Below are 20,864 nucleotides of genomic sequence, written 5' to 3' on the forward strand. Positions count from 1 at the left end.
GGTGGAACTCACTGCCCCTTCCTGCTTCTCTCCTGCTGGGCTTGGCGTATCTTCCCAAGCCTCCCGTGAAAGCCAGCGTGGTGTCATGATTAAGACTAGGGTTGGGCACTTCGGATGCCGAAGCGCCCAATCCTAGACCGGTCTCACAAGGTGCCTGTTGTGGGGAGAGGAAGGGGAGGCAATTGTAAGGTGCTTTGAGACCCATGAGGCTGCTGGGTGACCTTGGATCAGTTGCAGTTCTCTCAGAGCTCTCTCAGCCTGACCTCCCACATGAGGTGGCTCTTGTGGGGAGAGGAAGGAGAGGCAATCATAAGGCTCTTTGAGACCCATGAGGCTGCTGGGTGACCTTGGGGCAGTCCCAGTTCTCTCAGAGCTCTCTCAGCCTGAGGGAAGCCTCACAGGGTGCCTCTTGTGGGGAGAGGAAGGGGAGGCAATCGTAAGAGACCCATGAGGCTGCTGGATGACCTCGGGCCAGTTGCAGTTCTTTCTCTGAGCTCTCTCGGGCTCACCTCCCTCACAGGGTGTCTGTTGTCGGGAGAAGACGAAAAAGGTGTTTGTAAGCCACTTTGGGTAGTGAAAAGCCGGGTATATTAAAAAAAACCCAGCTCTTCCCTTCCAGGGCAGTTTACTGGGGCACCAGCAGGAGGCGCTGTGTCAAGCGGGATGCTTTCTCCTAGAGCAGAAGGCACCAGGCGGTGGGTGGAAGACACGAACTGAACTATCACACCCCAGCTGCGCAGTAGAAGGGCTAATGACTCATTAGCAGGGGAACCGCAGCAAGCTGGCCATCTGCTCCCCCTTTAATTAAGACCCAGCGCCCCTTAAAGCGAGAGGGAAGGCTGAGAAAATAAACATGGGGAGTTTGATTACGAAAGAAGCATTAGCGCAGGCAAAGATTTTGACCGGAAGGGTCACAGAGAGCTATTTACACCAGCTTTTTTGGGGGGTGGGGTGGGGGGTGGAAGAACGGTATTGAAAAGCATATTTTCCCCCTCCCTCCTGCCCGAAGCAACAACAATGTTCATGCCCCGTCCCGTTTACTCAACATCCCCCCCCCCACACCCCAAGTTCATGGGTCTGGGCCCAGGACTTGAATTCTTTTCATTCTGATGATTCGTCCCTCATCCCCTGGAGTCAGGATGCATGCCTTCCAAACACCTTCTAGATGGGGTTTTTTTTCTTGGCACCGGTGTCCACGTCCAATTTTTTCTTTTTAAGAAACGCAGGCTGTACATGTGCCAGGACTGAGAGAGATTTAGCGGGAAAAGAAATTGGCTTTAATCCTGCATGGAAAAGTGTCTCTCTGTGGAGTAGGGAGGGAAGGGGGAGCAAAATTGCCCCCATTCTGGGACAGAAATCCACGTGAAAATGTTCTCCGGGGTTTTGCCCGTTCTTTCCTCCCCCTTCTTCTCCTCCAATAAATTTGAAAGCACATTTCCCTCCCTCCCCTCTAATAAAAAATTGGAACTCTGCTTTTTTCCCCTGAAATAACCTTGTAGCAGGGTAGAAGAAGAGTTGGGTTTTATACCCAGCTTTTTTCTACCCAAAGGAGTTTAAAAGCGGATTACAATCACCTTCCCGAGGTCACCATGTGCCTCAAAGTGGCTTCCAGTCGCCTTCCCTTCCTCTCCCCACAAGAGACACCCTGTGAGGGAGGTGAGGCTGAGTGAGCTCTGAGAGAACTGGGACTGGCCCAAAGTGACTCAGCAGGCCTCATGTGCCTCAAAGTGGCTTGCAATCACCTTCCCTTCAAGTTTGGTGTAGTGGTTAGGAGTGCGGACTTCTAATCTGGCATCCCGGGTTTGATTCCCTGCTCCCCCACATGCAGCCAGCTGGGTGACCTTGGGTTCGCCACGGCACTGATAAAACTGTTCTGACTGAGCAGTGATATCAGGGCTCTCTCAGCCTCACCCACCTCACAGATTGTCTGTTGTGGGGAGAGGAAAGGGAAGGCGACTGTAAGCCTCTTGGAGAGTCCTTCGGGGAGGGAAAAGCAGCATATAAGAACCAACTCTTCTTCTTCTTCTTTAGTAATATCAGGGCTCTCAGAACCTCACCTCCTTCACAGGGTGTCTGTTGTGGGGAGAGGAATGGGAAGGAGACTGTAAGCTGCTTTGAGACTCCTTCTGGTAGAGAAAAGCGGCATATAAGAACCAACTCTTCTTCTTCTTCTTCAGTAATCTCAGGGCTCCCTCAGCCTCACCCACCTCACAGGGGGTCTGTTATGGGGAAAGGAAAGGAAAGGCAACTGTAAGCCTTATAAGAAACAACTCTTCTTCTTCTTCTCTTCATCCTCCTCCTCCTCCAGATGAGAGACGTTCAAAACAAGCACCTGACCCGCTTCATTGGGGCTTGTATCGACCCCCCAAACATCTGTATCCTGACCGAGTACTGCACCCGGGGAAGTCTCCAGGTACGGAAGGGGGAAGAAGGGACCTAGGAGACCACTAAACAAACCTAGGAAGCTTAGGGGATTGGTAAAAGGGTCAAAATTTGCATACTATGCATATTTGGGAAACTGCTGGTCAAGAAACATGCATATTTTGCTTTTCAAGGCATGTCTCGTGTCAGACGAGGCGTGCATTTAGAAAACAAAGTGTTCCTTCTTTGTTACGCAAGATGGGGGCTGGTTACAGAGATTTAGGAGAGGCTTTCTCACCTATCACAGATGGGAGAGAAGACCTCTTCTAAGGCATTCAGGTGAAAACACAACTTCTAAGGAGGGTCACCAGCTCCGGGTTAGGAATTGTGTAGAGACTGCGGGACCAGGGGGAGGGGAGGGTGTGATTCAGGAAGGGGAAGGACCTCAGCAGGGTATAAATTTATTTATTTATATTAAACTAGATTCAAAGCCCGTTCCTAAGAACGGGCCCTGAAATTGGCCCCTGGCCCCTGGCCAGGTAGCTGAAGGTGGCTTTGGGCCGCAGCTCGCAGCCAAATCAAGTGGGGCAGCTTGTTAGCAGAGCTGAGACAGTCAGCAGGCCGGGAGGCCCTCATTAGCAAGGTCAGCTTAGCAGGCCAAGAGGCCCTTGTTAGCAAGCCCTCCACCACGACCCTTTGCCCAGAGCCTCTCCCCTTACCTGCTGCTGGCTCCAGGGACTGAGTCGTCTGAGAGCAAAGAGGATAGAGTCCAGGGACGGAGGGCGGGAGCCACAGGGGCAGGGCCAATCAGAACAAAGCTGGCTGTCCCCTGATTGGCCCTATTCCAACTTGGACAGCCGGACACGTCCCACCCCCTAGGCTGTTTCAGAAATATATAGAGGAACAGCAATGGATAAGGATTTGTAATCCTCCCTATCTTGTGTGAACTCAGGGCGGATCACATAAAGCACCATTTAGAACCTAGTTTACCTTAAAGTCCAGAATGTTACCTATACCGATGTTGCTCACGAGATCCTAATCCAGGACTGGGGAGGTTGAACTACCGACTAGTCGGCTCGCTGATGCAGGTTTAGGCCGGGAGGTCTTCTAGAGACCAGATGTTAATTCTTATTGGGTGGCCTGGTGGAACGGCTCTACGGAACTGCTAGAGGTCCTTCAGACCCTCTGGTCTCCTTTGCTACTGATTCCATGCTTCCAGGCAGTCATTCCCTCCTAGGAACCAATCTCCAAAATTCGGAGATCAGCTGTAATTCTGGGAGGTCTCCAGACCCTGCCTGGAGGTTGGAAACCCTTCTTCGAGGACAGGTTTGCCCTCTCCCTTTTCTAAAACAAATGCACGGGCGTTGTATTTATTTAGCACCTTAATGGCTTAACGTTCCACGGCTCGGGAGAAGCCGTCGCCAGGAAATTAAAAACGGAACAAAGAAGTGGGAGGAAAAACAAAGGCTCGTGCTTTTTATTAAAAATCATACCCTAGACAATGTCAAATGGCTTTCCAGATTCACCACTGGGGCCTTTTAAATCCACTTTGGGTGTTTTTAACCTCACTGATTTCAATCCTGCAACAATGATGTGGACTAGGCTGGGGTTGGTTAACAGACTTCTTGGGGGGGGGGGGTCCAGAATTCCCGTATCACCTCCTGCAGTCTGGAAAGTGGGATTCGACGGGGTGGGTCTATTGTTGTTGTTGTTGTTGTTGTTGTTGTTTCAATTTATTACCCGCCACTCGTGGCGGGTTACAATAGCCTGAATAAAATCTCCAATAAAACTCCCATTAAAGCCCCAGACATAAAACACACATCAAAAACACAAATCAAGGAACGATACAGCAGAAAACAAACCACAAGCCATCACCCCACACTAGAAATCTCATAGATTTATTTATATTTAATCGTATTTATATACTGCCACTCCCAAGAATACTGGCTCGTGGCGGCTTACATATAAAGATAAAACTCCATACATATAAAACCAAGTAAAACATTCCAATAATAAAATTCTAACCCAATTGATAAAAAAAAAATCATTTCAATGTCCAATGCTAGCGATGTAAATACTATAAAATGACATTCGCTGAGCCTAGATCTCATAAGAGTGCTGCGTAACAGCACTGCCGACATCAAACTCATAGGATGAGGGAGGAATGTCAAAACATTATCAAGAAGGGGGGGAACAGTAATTTGAGGGGAGGAGTAGCCCAATCTTATCACCCCAGTTCTTTACGCCCGGCCTATGGGATTAAAGCAAGGGCAAGCAATAGGTTTCTAAAGTTTCCTTGGGATTCATTCCTCCTGACCTAAAAAGCAGTTTTCCTAACCCTATGCGGAAGTGGCCTAGTCCGCTTAGCTGTGTAGGCTGTTGGTGAGGAGACAGCACTCTGTACATGCACTGGAGCACTCCTTTTCCTCTTGCCACCAACAAAGGTGGCCTATGTGGCAATTAGCAATGGGACATCCAGCCTGTTGGGCTTAAGAGATCCCAGTGCTCTACACGGAAGCCAGCACCACCAAGGAGCTTCGCCACCATAACAAATACTTGGTTTACACTTTGGAATGCAGCGTCATCACTCAGGACCACACAGGATTGTCAACACGTAGGATCGGCTTCTCAAAGTGTCCAGGCAATACCATCTATACATCGATGACATATGCGTGTAATGATTCCTGGTGCAGATTTCCTACATGAGTGGGATTCAAGGCTGGTGGCACCTTACAGACCAACTAATAGGGTGTGTGTGTGTGTGTGTGTGTGTACATTTTTGAGGATCAATGCTCCCTTTGCCAGAGAACTCTGACTCTAAAAAGGCTCATAGCCTAAAAATTCTCCAAAGTGTGACCAGATTTGATTCTGGCACATAAGAAGATAAGGAAAACAGAGCCAATGGGCCATCCAGTCCAACACTTCATGTCATACAGTGGCCAAAACCCAGGGGCCATCAGGAGGTCCACCGGTAAGGTCAGAACTCCAGGAGTCCTCCCATTACCCCCCAAGCACCAAGAACACAGAGCATCCCTGCCCCACACAGAGCATTCCATCTATACTTTGTGGCTAAGAGCCACTGATGGACCTCTGCTCCAGATATTTATTCAACCCCCTCTGTAAACGGGCTATACTTGTAGCCGCGCAAACTTCCCTGGCACAGAAATCCACCTCTTCTGCTTCGGGCCATCACAGCTACTCCCCCCAAACTATGTTTTCTTCGTGGAATCGCATTAATGGGGCAGGAAGGACTTTACTATCTCTTGGTTCCAAGGCACAGGACGACGCTTGCCCTGACCTCTTTTCCAGCTGTTTTCCCGCAGCGGGGAAAGCAAGGTCCTGGTTTCCAGACCTTACCCGTAGCAGCGGGCTGAGGTGGGGGCAGGCGAGGGTTTTAATTAAAAGGGAGAGCCGCAGGGCCCCCACGGCTCCCTCCCCCCCTCCCTCCCTCCGCGGAGAAGTGCTACACGAAGCCCATTCCAAGAGGGATGATTTATGGCCCGACAGACGAGCAAGAGGGATTCGAAGGGAGGGGGGGCGGTTTCTAGATTCCTGGCCGGCTGCTGCCGATAAGCATTTCCTCTTATAAAAGAGATGAGAGACAGAAGGGGAGAGAGGGAGGAGGAGAGACCAAAAAGGAAGGAAAGAACGGAGAATCGGACAGGAAAACGAAGCCGTCTGGAATGGGATCCAGATGGCAGGAAGCCCAAGGGGCAGAACGGAGAATAGGGGTTGCCAAGGATCGGGGGATTTTCGGTGAGCGTAAATATTCTTGCCTGTAGTTCTGTGACAGGTACCTGAATAAACCAGGTGTGTTGGCCCTCTTGAGGAGGGTGAATTGGGCAGTGCGCAGGTTCCATTCCTGATTTTTGAAAACTCACCTGTAGGCTTGTGCTGGCCAAGTACTTTATGGGGAAATTATGTTTTATCAAGGGAAGGCATTTGAGAAAGGAGGCCCAGTTTTGGGCAGTCTCTCCTGACTTCAGGCTTGTCGGGGAGATATTTCAAAACATATATTGACCTAATTTGTTTGTGTGTGTGTGTGTGTGTTTTAAAAGTACTGCCAAATAAATATTTTTTGGGGGGGAGGGAACAGGACAGGAAGGGAGAAGGAGGATGATTTCTCAATATCTATGCTTTAAAAATTGGATAGGGGGAACTGGACGCTTTAAAAAATATATCATAAAGAATCCTTAGAAATCATAAGGACACAGGAGAGCCCTGCTGGGTCAGACCAGGGAGGGTCCCTCCAGTCCAGCCTCCTGCCTCACCCAGGGGCCAGCCAGTCCCTCTGCAGGGCCAGCAGCAGGGCAGGGAGGCCGAGGCCTTGCCCTCATAAGGACACAGGAGAGCCCTGCTGGGTCAGACCAGGGAGGGTCCCTCCAGTCCAGCCTCCTGCCTCGCCCAGGGGCCAGCCAGTCCCTCTGCAGGGCCAGCAGGAGGGCAGGGAGGCCGAGGCCTTCCCCTCATAAGGACACAGGAGAGCCCTGCTGGGTCAGACCAGGGAGGGTCCCTCCAGTCCAGCCTCCTGCCTCACCCAGGGGCCAGCCAGTCCCTCTGCAGGGTCAGCAACAGGGCATGGAGGCCGAGGCCTTCCCCTCATAAGGACATAGGAGAGCCCTGCTGGGTCAGACCAGGGAGGGTCCCTCCAGTCCAGCCTCCTGCCTCGCCCAGGGGCCAGCCAGTCCCTCTGCAGGGCCAGCAGCAGGGCAGGGAGGCCGAGGCCTTCCCCTCATAAGGACACAGGAGAGCCCTGCTGGGTCAGACCAGGGAGGGTCCCTCCAGTCCAGCGCCCTTCTTCACACAGAGGCCAGCCAGTCCCTCTGCAGGGCCAGCAGCAGGGCAGGGAGGCCAAGGCCTTCCCCTCATAAGGACACAGGAGAGCCCTGCTGGGTCAGACCAGGGAGGGTCCCTCCAGTCCAGCATCCAAGTCCTTCCACTGGCACTGGAAATTCAGAGGCTGCCTCTGGATATGGAGCTTCTCTTCGGTCAGCCTGGCTAGCAACCTCCGAGAAACAGATCCTCTGTGAAACTGAGTAAATTCCCTTTCCGACCCAAGTTTAAACACTGGAATGTTTGAAATTTCAGAAGATGTTTTTCGGGGTTTTGAACTGGTGAGCCAATGGACTCACCATGAAATGCAAGGACTGAATTGCATGGGGGGAGGAGCCCTGCAGAGAAATAAACCAAGCACTTACTCTGCTTCCCATCCTTTTTGTAGGATATCTTGGAGAACGACAGCATCACTTTGGACTGGATGTTCCGCTACTCGCTCACCAACGACATCATCAAGGTAACAGTCCGGGTTCCTTTCCCCCTTCATCCCCCCTCCTACACACCTTCAAAACAGCCACCATCACTGCCTCCCTTGTAACTAGATGCTCTGGGGATAGCCAAGAGAGTACCTTCTGCGAGAAGGATCCTCTGCCTAGAATTTCTGCATCTCCTATCATGTTTAAACAAGTAGGTCTGCCATTCCATGTTGGAAGTTAGTCTTAGCAAAGCTTCCATCATTGTTTTTATCAATAAAGAGATTTCCTGCCAGAACTCCAGAAACACTCCCACTGTTGCCCCTCAAACTACAAAGCATCACAGCCCTGGACGGAGTGTTCCATCTAAACCTGGTGGTGGAAAACAACCAATGAGGGACTTTTGTTCCATACGTTTCTCCAGTCCCCTCTTGAAACCATCTATTCTTACAACCACCACCACTACTTCCCATGGCAATGAATTCCACTCCTGAGCACCCATGATCTGTAGACCGCTCTAACTATTGGGATGTTACATGGCCATGTGAGCCCCCCGGGCCCACCCGTACTCTACCTCTTGACCCCCTTGCTTTCCCCTTCTTTCTACCAGGGGATGCTCTTCCTCCATACCGGTGTGATCCACTCCCACGGCAACCTGAAGTCCTCCAACTGTGTCGTAGACAGCCGCTTCGTGCTGAAGATCACGGACTACGGGCTGGAGAGCTTCCGCCAGGCACCCGACACGGAGGACTCACACGCGCTGTTTGCCAGTGAGCGATGCGACAGGGAGAAGGGAGAAAGAGGGCAGGGGCAGCATGGCCCTAAGGAGGATCCCTGCTGCCTTGGCCTCACCAAACATGCCACAATGCCCATTTAGAAGAAGAGTTGGTTTTTATACCCTGCTTTTCTCTACCCAAAGGTGTACCAAAGCGGCTTACAATTGCTTTCTTTTCCTCTCTCCACAACAGGCACCATGGGAGGTAGGTGGGGCTGAGAGAGCTCTGTGAGAACAGCTATATCTTTGTGTAGAACAGTGTTTGAGGCCAGTGGCACCTTTATGACGGAGCATTTCCGCCAGGCCTACGGTTGAGGCCAGTATGTACAGAAAATCTTACAGGCCTCCCCTGCTGGTTTAGTTCTCCCCTCCTAACCCGTCCCCCATAAAGGCATCCTCTGAGCTGGGCCTCTTCCCTAATCCTTGATATTGCAAACCCCTAATCCCCCTCCCCGCATTCAAACCACCTGCACCTATTCTGTTTTTCGAAAAGAGATGTCAGCCAATGACTCTTTGGGAGAGCTCAGACAACAGCAGCTGGCCAACTTTCAAAGAGAACAGGTTGGGCCTTGCAGATCTGTTCTGCTAACCTGGCATTTGATGCAAGAGGAGGTTTCTTGCACTGGGGGAAAGGGCCACCGGTAACAGGTCAGATCCGCTGGATCCAAATCAAGACTGGAGGGAAGACGATGCCACAGAGCAGAGGAAAGAACGCAAGGCTTACAGGTGCCCTTGTATGAACAACAGCAAATTCCCCATTTCGTCCATTTGGCCGCGTCCTGCAAAGACTCACCGGAGAGAACAATAAAGCTTGGAAAAGTTGGAGGCGGCAGGAAGAGAGGGAGGCCCAACCTGAGTTGGGTTAACTCAGGTCACGGAAGCTACAGCCCTTGATTTGCAAAGGCTGTTAAGGACAGAATGTTTTGGAGGCCATTATTTATAGCAGGGGTGGCCAAAGTAGGTTTCTCCAGATGCCCATGTACTACAATTCCCATGAGTCCCTGGGAGAACCCCCGTTTGGCCACCCCTGATTTATAAAGGCAAAGGTAAAGGTATCCCCTGTGCAAGCACCAGGTGATGTCTGACCCTTGGGGTGATGCCCTCTAGCGTTTTCATGGCAGACTCAATACGGGGTGGTTTGCCAGTGCCTTCCCCAGTCATTACCGTTTTACCCCCCAGCAAGCTGGGTCCTCATTTTACCGACCTCGGAAGGATGGAAGGCTGAGTCAACCTTGAGCCGGCTGCTGGAATCAAACTCCCAGCCTCATGGGCAGAGCTTTCAGACTGCATATCTGCTGCCTTACCACTCTGCGCCACAATAGGGTCACCATAAGTCAAGAGTGGCTTGTCAGGACATAACACATACATTAGCCATTGAGTCCCAGAAGCATTTTTCGGCCCTAAAAAGAAGCCCCCAGTTGTTGAGAAGACAAAAAACAGCTCCCTGCAGTTCTCTTCACCAGAAACCTCTTTCACCCTTGCTAGGAAAAAAGACTGTGCTGTCCAGTCCTTTTCCTTTCTTCCTGGCCAGAGCTAAAGGGCGTTTCGCTGTCACTGCCCTGTGCCTCCCATCTCCTTCCCCCTTCCTTTGCCTCTTTCTTGCTCTCCAGCAGGCTGTGGGTCCCCGAACCTTGACTTGACCCTGTTTCTTCCTAGAGAAACTGTGGACGGCTCCTGAGCTCTTGCGGATGGAGTCGCCCCTGCCAGGAGGAACCCAGAAAGGCGACGTCTACAGCTTCGGAATAATTTTGCAGGAGATCGCGTTGCGCAGTGGCGTCTTCTACGTGGAAGGAATGGCCTTGAGCCCCAAAGGTGAGAACCAGGAAGTGGGTTGGTGCACCATCAAGTGACCAATGAGAATCATAGAATCATAGAGTTGGAAGGACCATACAGGCCATAGAATCATAGAATCATAGAGTTGGAAGGGCCATACAGGCCATAGAATCATAGAATCATAGAGTTGGAAGGGCCATACAGGCCATAGAATCATAGAATCATAGAGTTGGAAGGGCCATACAGGCCATAGAATCATAGAATCATAGAGTTGGAAGGGCCATACAGGCCATAGAATCATAGAGTTGGAAGGGCCATACAGGCCATCTAGTCCAACCCCCTGCTCAACGCAGGATCAGCCCAAAGCATCCTAAAGCATCCAAGAAAAGTGTGTATCCAACCTTTGCTTGAAGACTGCCAGTGAGGGGGAGCTCACCACCTCCTTAGGCAGCCTATTCCACTGCTGAACTACTCTGACTGTGAAGAAGTTTTTCCTGATATCTAGTCTATATCGTTGTACTTGAAGTTTAAACCCATTACTGTGTGTCCTCTCCTCTGCAGCCAGCAGAAACAGCATCCTGCCCTCCTCCAAGTGACAACCTTTCAAATACTTAAAGAGGGCTATCATGTCCCCTCTCAACCTCCTTTTCTCCAGGCTGAACATTAAATAGAATAGAAGAGTTGTGGGGGGGGGGGTTGTACCCCTCTTTCACTACCTAAAGGAGTAGTGCTACTGATCCCCTCCCCTTCCTTTCCCCACAACAGACTCCTTGTGAGATAGGTGGGGCTGAGAGAGCTCTGAGAGAACGGGGACTGGCTATGGTAACACAGCAGGCCTCATGTGTCTCAAAGTGGCCTACAATTGCCTTTCCTTGCTCTCCCCTGTGCGTTAGGTGGGGCTGAGGGAGCTCTGAGAGAACGGGGACTGGCTCGAGGTCATCAAGCAGGCCTCAAGTGTCTCAAAGTGGCTTACATCCGCCTTCCCTTTCCTCTCCCCACAACAGACACCCTGTGAGGTGGGTGAGGCTCAGAGAGCCCTGAGATTACTGAAGAAAGAGTTGGTTCTTGTATGCTGCTTTTCTCTACCCAAAGGAGTCTCAAAGTGGCTTCCAATCGCCTTCCCTTTCCTCTCCCCACCACAGGCACCCTGTAAGGTAGGTTAGGCTGAAACAGCTCTAAGAGAACCGTGAATGGTCCGAAATCACCCAGAAGGCTGCATTTGGAGGAGTTGGGAGTCAAACCCGGTTACTCCAGATTAGAGGCCACCTCTCTGAACCACAACATTGTAATGTCCCTCGACTGTTGGTGGTTTGGTCGGAAGCCCATGTTTATGAAATACCTCAACAAGGTGCCTGTATAGGAGGGAGATTCCCTGTTTGAGTCCATGTTTTTGTCCTTCCTTAGCAAGAAGGGGGGGTATGACGTTTGTTCTAGCATTGCCACCTCTGGACTTGGAAAGTCCTGGAGGTTTGAGAAAATGGAGGGGAAGGGGAAGTGTGTAAGCAGTGACCAGATAGTCATCTTATGGAAATGCTGATTTTATGAACGTAGGCAGATGGTGAGTGGGTGGGTGGGCAGGAAGGGATGTGCCAGTGTTGGTCTCTTGTGGCCCTTCCTTGTATACCCAGGGAATTGCTGATCGCCACTGTGGGATGGTAGGTGAATTTCCTCCAGGCCAGGCTGGATTCTGGAGATTTTTGGTATGGGGGGGGGGAATCACTTGGGCATGAAATTGGGGTCACTGTGGGTGGGCAGGTAGTTATGAGTGTCCTGCATTGTGCAGGGGGTTGGACTAGATGACCCTGGAGGCCCCTTCCAACTCTGTGATTCTAAGGTGGGATCTCGAGATGGGAAGGGTTTTCAGCAGGATAAATACAACTGAGTCCCCCCTCCAAAGCAGCCATTTTCTCCAGGGGAACTGATCTCCGTTTTCCGGAGACCAGTTGGAATTCAGGGAGATCGCCAGGCCCCACCTGGAGTCCGGCAACCCTGCCCATCACCACCCAGTCCTGCTGAAATCAAGGGCGGCTCTTGCAACCGCCCACCCCCACCACCCCACAGGTGCCCTTATACGCCTACTTACATTCATGTAGTTGCAATAAGATAATTTCACAGTCTAGCAATAAGAAATCGACTGATTTGTTTCTTGTAATTAGCAGAAGTGTCACACCTGTTGACGATTAAAGTATTTTTTGCGGTGGTTTTGGTAAAACCCGTGCACTGAACAGACTTGACCCCGTTATTCACGGTCCCCTTCAGAGATCATCGAGAGGGTCAAGAGTAGCGAGTATCCCCCTTTCCGCCCATCCGTCAACCTGGGCTACAGCCTCGAGGACGTGGTGGCCCTCATGCAGCGGTGTTGGGCAGAAGACCCCCAGGAACGCCCCGACTTCCACCACATCAAAGGGATGCTGCGGAAGTTCAACAGGTATGTATCCTAGGAGCCCTACCTATCCGCATTTACCCAGTTAGACTAAGTGCTAATTAAAAAGAGCACGATGGTACCATTCCCGGCCCTAGGGAAGCACGCCTGGCCTCAACCAGGGCCAGGGCCTTTTCGGTCCTGGCCCCGACCTGGTGGAACGAGCACCTGGATGAGCTGCGGGCCCTGCGGGATCTTTCAACGTTCCGCAGGGCCTGTAAAACGGAGCTCTTCCGCCAGGTCTGTGGTTGAGGCCGGGGCTAGTAAGATAGATCTATGCCCCCCCTCCCCCGGGATCTGAAGTGAAAATCATCGGACCTCCTTCTCCACCCCGCTAGTAGTGTGAGGGGGGGTATGTCGGATTTTAATTGATCTTCCGCCATGTTGGGAATGTTTTATGTCTTTTAATGGGGTTTTATTATTATTATTATTATTATTATTATTATTATTATTATTATTATTATTATTATTATTATTATTATTATTATTATTATTATTATTATATTTATTTCCCGCCTCTCCCGATAGGCTCGAGGCGGGTCACAACAACTAATCCCATTAAAATTCCCATTAAAATATCAATCCCATTAAAATATCAATTTACTTACTAACAATCTACTAACACAGTTTAAGACACTGTGACCCGCCACGAGCCGCAATGGAGTGGCGGGAAATAAATTGAATAATAATAATAATAATATTAATTGGAAGAGCCTCTTGTGGCGCAGAGTGGTAAGGCAGCAGACGTGCTGTCTGAAGCTCTGCCCATGAGGCTGGGAGTTCAATCCCAGCAGCCGGCTCAAGGTTGTCTCAGCCTTCCATCCTTCCGAGGTTGGTAAAATGAGTCCCCAGCTTGCTGGGGGATAAACGGTCATGACTGGGGAAGGCACTGGCAAACCACCCCGTATTGAGTCTGCCATGAAAACGCCAGAGGGCGTCACCCCAAAGGTCAGACATAACTCGGTGCTTGCACAGGGGATACCTTTACCTTTAATAATAATTGGAGAATTGAAGGTGTTCTGCTTCTAGGTTCCAAGCAATTCCTGTAGCTGCTCTGGGGATGTAAAAAAAATATCTCTAGCTGCTAAAGAGCGATGTCGAAGGGCTGGAGATTTGGGGCTGGAGCCTGGGAAGGTCAGGGACCCCGGACGGGTCTGAGGCAACTGACCTGTAGAGATCTGGAGATGAGCTGCAATTCCAGCGGATGCCCAGAACCCACCGGAAGGCTGGCATCCATATCGCAGTTGTGTGATGGCTGAGAGAGCCACAGGCTGAGTGCCTGAAAAGTGACTATTTGTGAATTCATGGCAGCTTTCCCTCAGGGACTAGAGACTTGATTCTTTTAAAATAAAAGCCGAGCGAAAAGCAGGGGATGGGCATGGAAGTCAGAGGCACGGGTGAAAGACCTAGACCTTCCTCAACTTTCTTTACCACTGAGAACCCCCTGAAATATTTCTCAAGCTTCGAGAAGCCCCAGAAGGGGTGTGATTGTGCAGAATGTGATTGGGAAGCAGAGTGGTGTAGATGCCCAACCAGGGCCCCTCTGCTTCCTACCCCCTCTGTGCCTAATTGGTCTTTTTTTTGGGGGGGGGGGAGTTGGCATGACCATATATCGTCATATCACCTGACAAACGTTTAACCAATTAAAAAAAATTAATTAACTCCCACGCATTTGGGAAACCCTTCCAGGGCTGTCAAGACACCCCAGGGTTTCGCAAAACCCTGGCTGAGAAAGCCTGAGCTAGGTCCCAGACATACAGCCCCCTCCTGGTCTCCTGGCCTGTTCACCTTTGAAACATCTCTTCGACAGGGAGAGCAGTAGCAACCTCTTGGACACGCTGCTGTCCCGGATGGAGCAGTACGCCAACAACCTGGAGGAGCTAGTGGAGGAACGGACGCAGGCGTACCTGGAGGAGAAGCGCAAGGCCGAGGCCCTGCTGTACCAGATCCTGCCCCAGTGAGTCTGCCTCCCCACGACGGTCGTTGCACTGGATTCTAATCCTAATTTTTGTCCTTTAAGGCAGGGGTAGTCAACCTGTGGTCCTCCAGATGTCCATGGACTACAACTCCCAGGAGCCCCTGCCAGCTGGCAGGCGCTCATGGGAGTTGTAGTCCATGGACATCTGGAGGACCACAGGTTGACTACCTTTGCTTTAAGGCCCTATGGGGGCATCTAAAGGACCTTCTTCACCTCTGTGTTCCTGCCCTGGAATTAGGAACACAGGGAGAGGCCCTTCTGATTGTCCCATCAATCTGAGATACTCACCAGATGGATACTCAATGCAGGGCCTTTTTGGGAGCAGCCCCCAAATTATGGAACAACCTAGAATCATAGAATAATAGAGTTGGAAGGGTCCTCATGGGTCATCTAGTCCAACCCCCTGCACTATGCATCTCCCATCTCCCATGGGAGATGCATCAGGCCCCTCATTTTCGGTATCCAAGAGGCAGCTGAAAACGGTTTTATTTCAGACTGGCAAAAGCTCCATGACAGAAGCGAACTCAGCGTGACCCAGAAGAGATGTAGGCACATTGGGTTAACGCTGTGGGTTTGCAGCAGAAATCTCTATTATAGAGTTTTTGCGCAAAAACCAGACTGTCACTCCGATGCCCATGTCATCACTTGATGGGTCACCTCTGAAATCATGCTATCATGAACCGTAGGCTGGTCCGGCTGACCAGAAGAGACCCCCTCGTAGAGAACGGCTTCATACATATGTGGTGTAAAGAAGTCAGTCTTTATTTTTATTTTTTATTATTATATTTATATTATATTGAAGGGTTTCATAATGCAAAGCAGGACAAAGCAGGAACACTGACAGACAGAAGTACAGATGCCCCCCTGAGATCTGTATATAGGGGGGAAAGGTTTAGGTGGGAGATCCAGTTCCCATAGGGGAGGCGTTTGATCTAAAAGGCACGAAACTAGGAGACATCCAGTCTGTTTCCCCCGCCATCCCCGGCAGTATATTTCCAACCTCTACTATGCGAACCAAGGACGTGGATAGATAAGAGAAAACTCTGCATCAGGGGAGAGAATCTCTACAGGTCATAAACCGTGCGATGGAGGTGAGAGGGAAGGCACAGAAAAAACGAAAGGAACGTGGAGGTAGGGAGGGGTGAAGGGCCATTGGGCCCGTTAAGCCTCTAAGTCAACATTCCCGAAGAAATCGGGAGGCCGATTATGACACGTGTGGGCACAAGGCTTAAATGTGGGATAAAGCCCACCCCCCACCCGGTCACCCACTGACTGGCTGAAGGGACCTGGCAATCAGGTTGGCAGTCCTGAGGTTTGAAATTGCATTATGAGTTTTAGTTAGAATAGTTCAATTTACATTGTAAGCCTCCTTGGGTTCCACAAGGTTCAAAAGCAGCTAATCAGTGTTTTCAATAAGTTCTTTAAAAAAAAAACCTCTTCTAGGTCCTGCAGTAGGGTTGGGAAATACCTAGTGATTTGGGGGTGCAGCCCATGGTGCACACCGCTTTGGTGGCCAAACGGTGGCTCTTCAGATGCCCCTGGGCCCATTCCGCACACATCGGATAATGCAGTTTCAATGTGCTTTGGCAGCTGGATTTTCCTGTGCGGAACAGGAAAATCTACTTCTAAAGTGCATTGAAAGTGCATTATCTATTGTGTGCAGAATAGGCCCTGGACTACAATTCCCATAAGCCCCGGCCAACATGGGAGTTGTATCCCAGGGGCATCTAGAGAGCCACTGTTTGGCCACCCCTGTGCTCACTCTCTAGGGCTGCCATGTTGTCAAGGAGGGAGGGGGGCACTCTCCGGGACCTCTTCCATACTTCCCCGAACCCAGAAGACTGTTCAGCATGTTGACATCATCCAGAAATGACATCGGCATGTCAGAAACTCTGGCTTTGGGGAAAACTCTATGGTAAAAAAAAAAAACCACTCTCAAACCATAGAGTTTTGCCCAAAACCCAGAGCTTCACGCCCAACAACCCCAGTGTCCCGACATCACTTGTGGATGACGTCAGCATTCCTGAACATTCTTCCTGGTCCCAGTGAGTTGGAGGGGGGACGTGAATGTGGGGGGGAGGTCCGGGGAGGAGCAGCTATTTTTTTTGGAGGGGGGCTTCTGAAACCCCAAAGCAGTGGAGGAACGCCAAAGCATTCTAGAGCTGCCGTTTTCCCCAGAGTAGGAAGCCAGCAGCGAGGGAGGATTGCCCATTAGACCTTCTCCCCGGGTTGTGACGTTCGAAGCCCGCTCGCCCGACTCTGACCACTCCATCTTCCCAAACAGCTCGGTGGCGGAGCAGCTGAAACGCGGCGAGACAGTGCAGGCTGAGGCCTTTGACAGTGTTACCATCTACTTCAGCGACATCGTGGGCTTCACGGCGCTGTCGGCAGAAAGCACACCCATGCAGGTAGAATCCTAGAATCCTAGAATCATAGACTTGGAAGGGGCCACACAGGCCACCTAGTCCAACCCCCTGCTCAACGCAGGATCATAGAATCATAGAATCATAGAGTTAGAAGGGGGCACACAGGCCACCTAGTCCAACCCCCTGCTCAATGCAGGATCATAGAATCACAGAATCATAGAGTTGGAAGAGGCCACACAGGCCACCTAGTTCAACCCCCTGCTCAACGCAGGATCATAGAATCACAGAATCATAGAGTTGGAAGGGGCCATGCAGGCCACCTAGTCCAACCCCCTGCTCAATGCAGGATCATAGAATCACAGAATCATAGAGTTGGAAGAGGCCACACAGGCCACCTAGTCCAACCCCCTGCTCAACGCAGGATCATAGAATCATAGAATCATAGAGTTAGAAGGGGCCACACAGGCCACCTAGTCCAACCCCCTGCTCAACGCAGGATCATAGAATCACAGAATCATAGAGTTGGAAGAGGCCACACAGGCCACCTAGTCCAACCCCCTGCTCTATGCAGGATCATAGAATCACAGAATCATAGAGTTGGAAGGGGCCACACAGGCCACCTAGTCCAACCCCCTGCTCAATGCAGGATCATAGAATCACAGAATCATAGAGTTGGAAGGGGCCACACAGGCCATTTAGTCCAACCCCCTGCTCAACGCAGGATCATAGAATCACAGAATCATAGAGTTGGAAGGGGCCACACAGGCCATCTAGTCCAACCCCCTGCTCAACGCAGGATCATAGAATCACAGAATCATAGAGTTGGAAGGGGCCACACAGGCCATCTAGTCCAACCCCCTGCTCAACGCAGGATCATAGAATCACAGAATCATAGAGTTGGAAGGGGCCATGCAGGCCATCTAGTCCAATCCCCTGCCCTATGCAGGATCAGCCCTAAGCATCCTAAAGCAAACTGGGTAATGGAGAAGGCGAGGGGACGTCATGGAGGCCATCCATTTTAACGGGTTGCTGAGCTACTCCCATTACTTGCCCTCTGCCAGGGACTTGGGAGAGTGTCAGTCTTGAATTCACTCGTTCCCGCTGCGGGATCTGGGGTGCGAAATCCCCCCTTCCCGATAAGTCAATACAATTCCCCCTTTTATCTCCAGGTGGTGACGCTGCTTAATGACTTGTACACCTGTTTCGATGCCATCATCGACAACTTTGATGTCTACAAGGTAAGGATTCCGATCCAGCTTGGAGGGGCAGAAGCCAACGGAAATGGCCGAAAACAGCAGCTGACCCTATCTTTTAAGGTTTTGGCCTTGAAGGCTTTACATGATCTGGACCATGAGGGACGGCCTCGACCAATATGTCCCCGGAAGCAGGGGTAGTCAACCTGTGGTCCTCCAGATGTTCATGGACTACAATTCCCACGAGCCCCTGCCAGCAAACGCTGGCAGGGGCTCATGGGGATTGTTGTCCATGAACATCTGGAGGACCACAGGTTGACTACCCCTGCCCGGAAGAACTCAAGATCACCAAGTGATCACCCAGCTGGCTGCATGTGGGGGAGCGCAGAATTGAACCCGGCTCACCAGATTAGAAGTCCGCACTCCTAACCACTACACCAAACTGGCTCTCAAGATCACCAAGTGCAAATACGCTGACAATCCCTCACCCCAAAGAAGTGTGCCTAGCCTCGACCCAGGCCAAGCCCTTTCCAGTCCTGGTCCCAGACTAGTGGAATACGTTGCCTGTGGAGACCCAGGCCCTGATGTCACTGCCAAAGTTCTGCAGGGCCTATAAAATGGCTATTCCACCAGGCATACAGCTGAGGCCAGGCAAAACACATAAAATCATTGGGCTTTCCCCCTCCAAAGTATAACTACATAGATGGGCTAAAGACATAGAAATAAGAACAAGGTATAAGAGGCAAGACAACTGGGGCACTGAGGTTTCTAGTTTTACTAGCAGTAAAAGTGATGGGCGGGAGTTTATGGGACCGTGCAACAGCTGTTACGTGGGCCGTGTTCTCTTTCAGTACTCCCCCCCCTTAGCTTTGCAGGCTGGTAAAAGGTAAAGGTAAAGGTATCCCCTGTGCAAGCACCAGGTCATGTCTGACCCTTGGGGTGACGCCCTCCAGCGTTTTCATGGCAGACTCAATACGGGGTGGTTTGCCAGTACCTTCCCCAGTCATTACCGTTTACCCCCCAGCAAGCTGAGTCCCCCAGCAAGCTGAGTCGACTGCTGGGATTGAACTCCCAGCCTCATGGACAGAGCTTTCAGACTGCATGTCGGCTGCCTTACCACTCTGCGCCACAAGAGGCTCTTGCAGTCTGGGGGGAACATTTAAAGGGACCGGGGCTGCGTAACAGCTGATCATGACAGCAGTGCAGCTGTCACGATCAGCTGTTAACGGCCGTGCTTCCTTTAAATACCCCCCATCTTGGCAGGCAAAGCTTTGCTTGCTAAGGTGGGGTTTGGAATTCCACCTTGAACATTCCAGAGCCCCCTGGTAGGGGCCGGATTCTGCCTGGAGTCATCACGTCGTTAGAGGTGTAGCACTCTTTTATATTGTACAGAAGATAGATAGTTTTTATTGTTTTTTTGTGGAGAATTCTAATTAAAATGTTGTACACCGCCCCAAGCCTATTAGGGAGGGTCGGTTTATAAATCTAAATAATAATAATAAATAATATCCCCTCCCAAGGGAGCAAAATTTGATCTGCACGTGGCCCTTTCCAATGTCCCTTGTGCTTCTCCACCTCTTTCCTCCCCTTGAGAGCCGGTGTGGTGTCGCGGTTAAAAATTGTGGACTCTAATCTGGAGAGCTGGGTTTGATTCCCCACTCCTCCGCATGCAGCCAGCTGGGTGAATTTGGGCTAGTCAGAGTTCTCTGTAAGCTGTTTTTACAGAGCAGTTCTCTCAGAGCTTTCTCGGCCCCACCTACCTCGCAGGATGTCTGTTGGGAGGAGAGGCGGGGAAAGTGTTTGTAAACTGCTTTGCGACTCCTTCGGTTAGTCCAAAGCGGGATATAAAAGAAGCAGCTCTTCTTCTTCCCAGGTGGAGACCATCGGGGATGCCTACATGGTGGTTTCAGGTCTGCCGGTGCGTAACGGCAGGCTGCACGCTCGGGAAGTCTCACGCATGTCGCTGGCGCTCCTCGAAGCCGTCCGCAATTTCAAGATCCGCCATCGGCCCGAACAACAACTGAAGCTGCGGATTGGGATCCACAGCGGTGAGAGACCGGGGAGAGTGTATGAGGGACCTGGGAATGTTCAGCCTGGAGAAAAGGAGGTTGAGATGGGACATGATAGCCCTCTTTGAGTATTTGAAAGGTTGTCACTTGGAGGAGGGCAGGATGCTCTTTCTGCTGGCTGCAGAGGAGAGGACATGCAGTAATGGGTTTAAACTTCAAGTACAACGATATAGGCTAGATATCAGGAAAAAAATGTTCACAGTCAGAGTAGTTCAGCAGTGGAATAGGCTGCCTAAGGAGGTGGTGAGCTCCCCCTCACTGGCAGTCTTCAAGCAAAGGTTGGAGACACACTTTTCTTGGATGCTTTAGGATGCTTAGAGCTGATCCTGCGTTGAGCAGGGGGTTGGACTAGATGGCCTGTATGGCCCCTTCCAACTCTATGATTCTATGATCCTGCGTTGAGCAGGGGGTTGAACTAGATGGCCTGTGTGGCCCCTTCCAACTCTATGATTCTATGATCCTGCATTGAGCAGGGGGTTGGACTAGATGGCCTGTGTGGCCCCTTCCAACTCTATGATTCTATGATCCTGCGTTGAGCAGGGGGTTGAACTAGATGGCCTGTGTGGCCCCTTCCAACTCTATGATTCTATGATCCTGCGTTGAGCAGGGGGTTGAACTAGATGGCCTGTGTGGCCCCTTCCAACTCTATGATTCTATGATCCTGCATTGAGCAGGGGG

At 51.0% G+C, this 20,864-nt stretch overlaps 1 protein-coding gene across 1 annotated transcript in view; it reads left to right on the forward strand.

Moving 5' to 3' along the window:
- NPR1 (natriuretic peptide receptor 1) overlaps window positions 1-20,864 on the forward strand; it is a 78,819-nt gene that overhangs the window by 51,899 nt on the left and 6,056 nt on the right. Inside the window, exons 11-19 of the mRNA XM_077321174.1 lie at window positions 2,309-2,413; window positions 7,583-7,654; window positions 8,221-8,380; window positions 10,042-10,197; window positions 12,418-12,586; window positions 14,391-14,537; window positions 16,843-16,966; window positions 18,094-18,162; window positions 19,991-20,165. Of these exons, the coding sequence (XP_077177289.1) occupies window positions 2,309-2,413; window positions 7,583-7,654; window positions 8,221-8,380; window positions 10,042-10,197; window positions 12,418-12,586; window positions 14,391-14,537; window positions 16,843-16,966; window positions 18,094-18,162; window positions 19,991-20,165 (1,177 nt within the window). The remainder of the gene's footprint in view (window positions 1-2,308; window positions 2,414-7,582; window positions 7,655-8,220; window positions 8,381-10,041; window positions 10,198-12,417; window positions 12,587-14,390; window positions 14,538-16,842; window positions 16,967-18,093; window positions 18,163-19,990; window positions 20,166-20,864) is intronic.

This window comes from Paroedura picta, chromosome 1 (genome assembly GCF_049243985.1).
Source record: "Paroedura picta isolate Pp20150507F chromosome 1, Ppicta_v3.0, whole genome shotgun sequence".
In the NCBI taxonomy this organism is placed as follows: Eukaryota; Metazoa; Chordata; class Lepidosauria; order Squamata; family Gekkonidae; genus Paroedura; species Paroedura picta.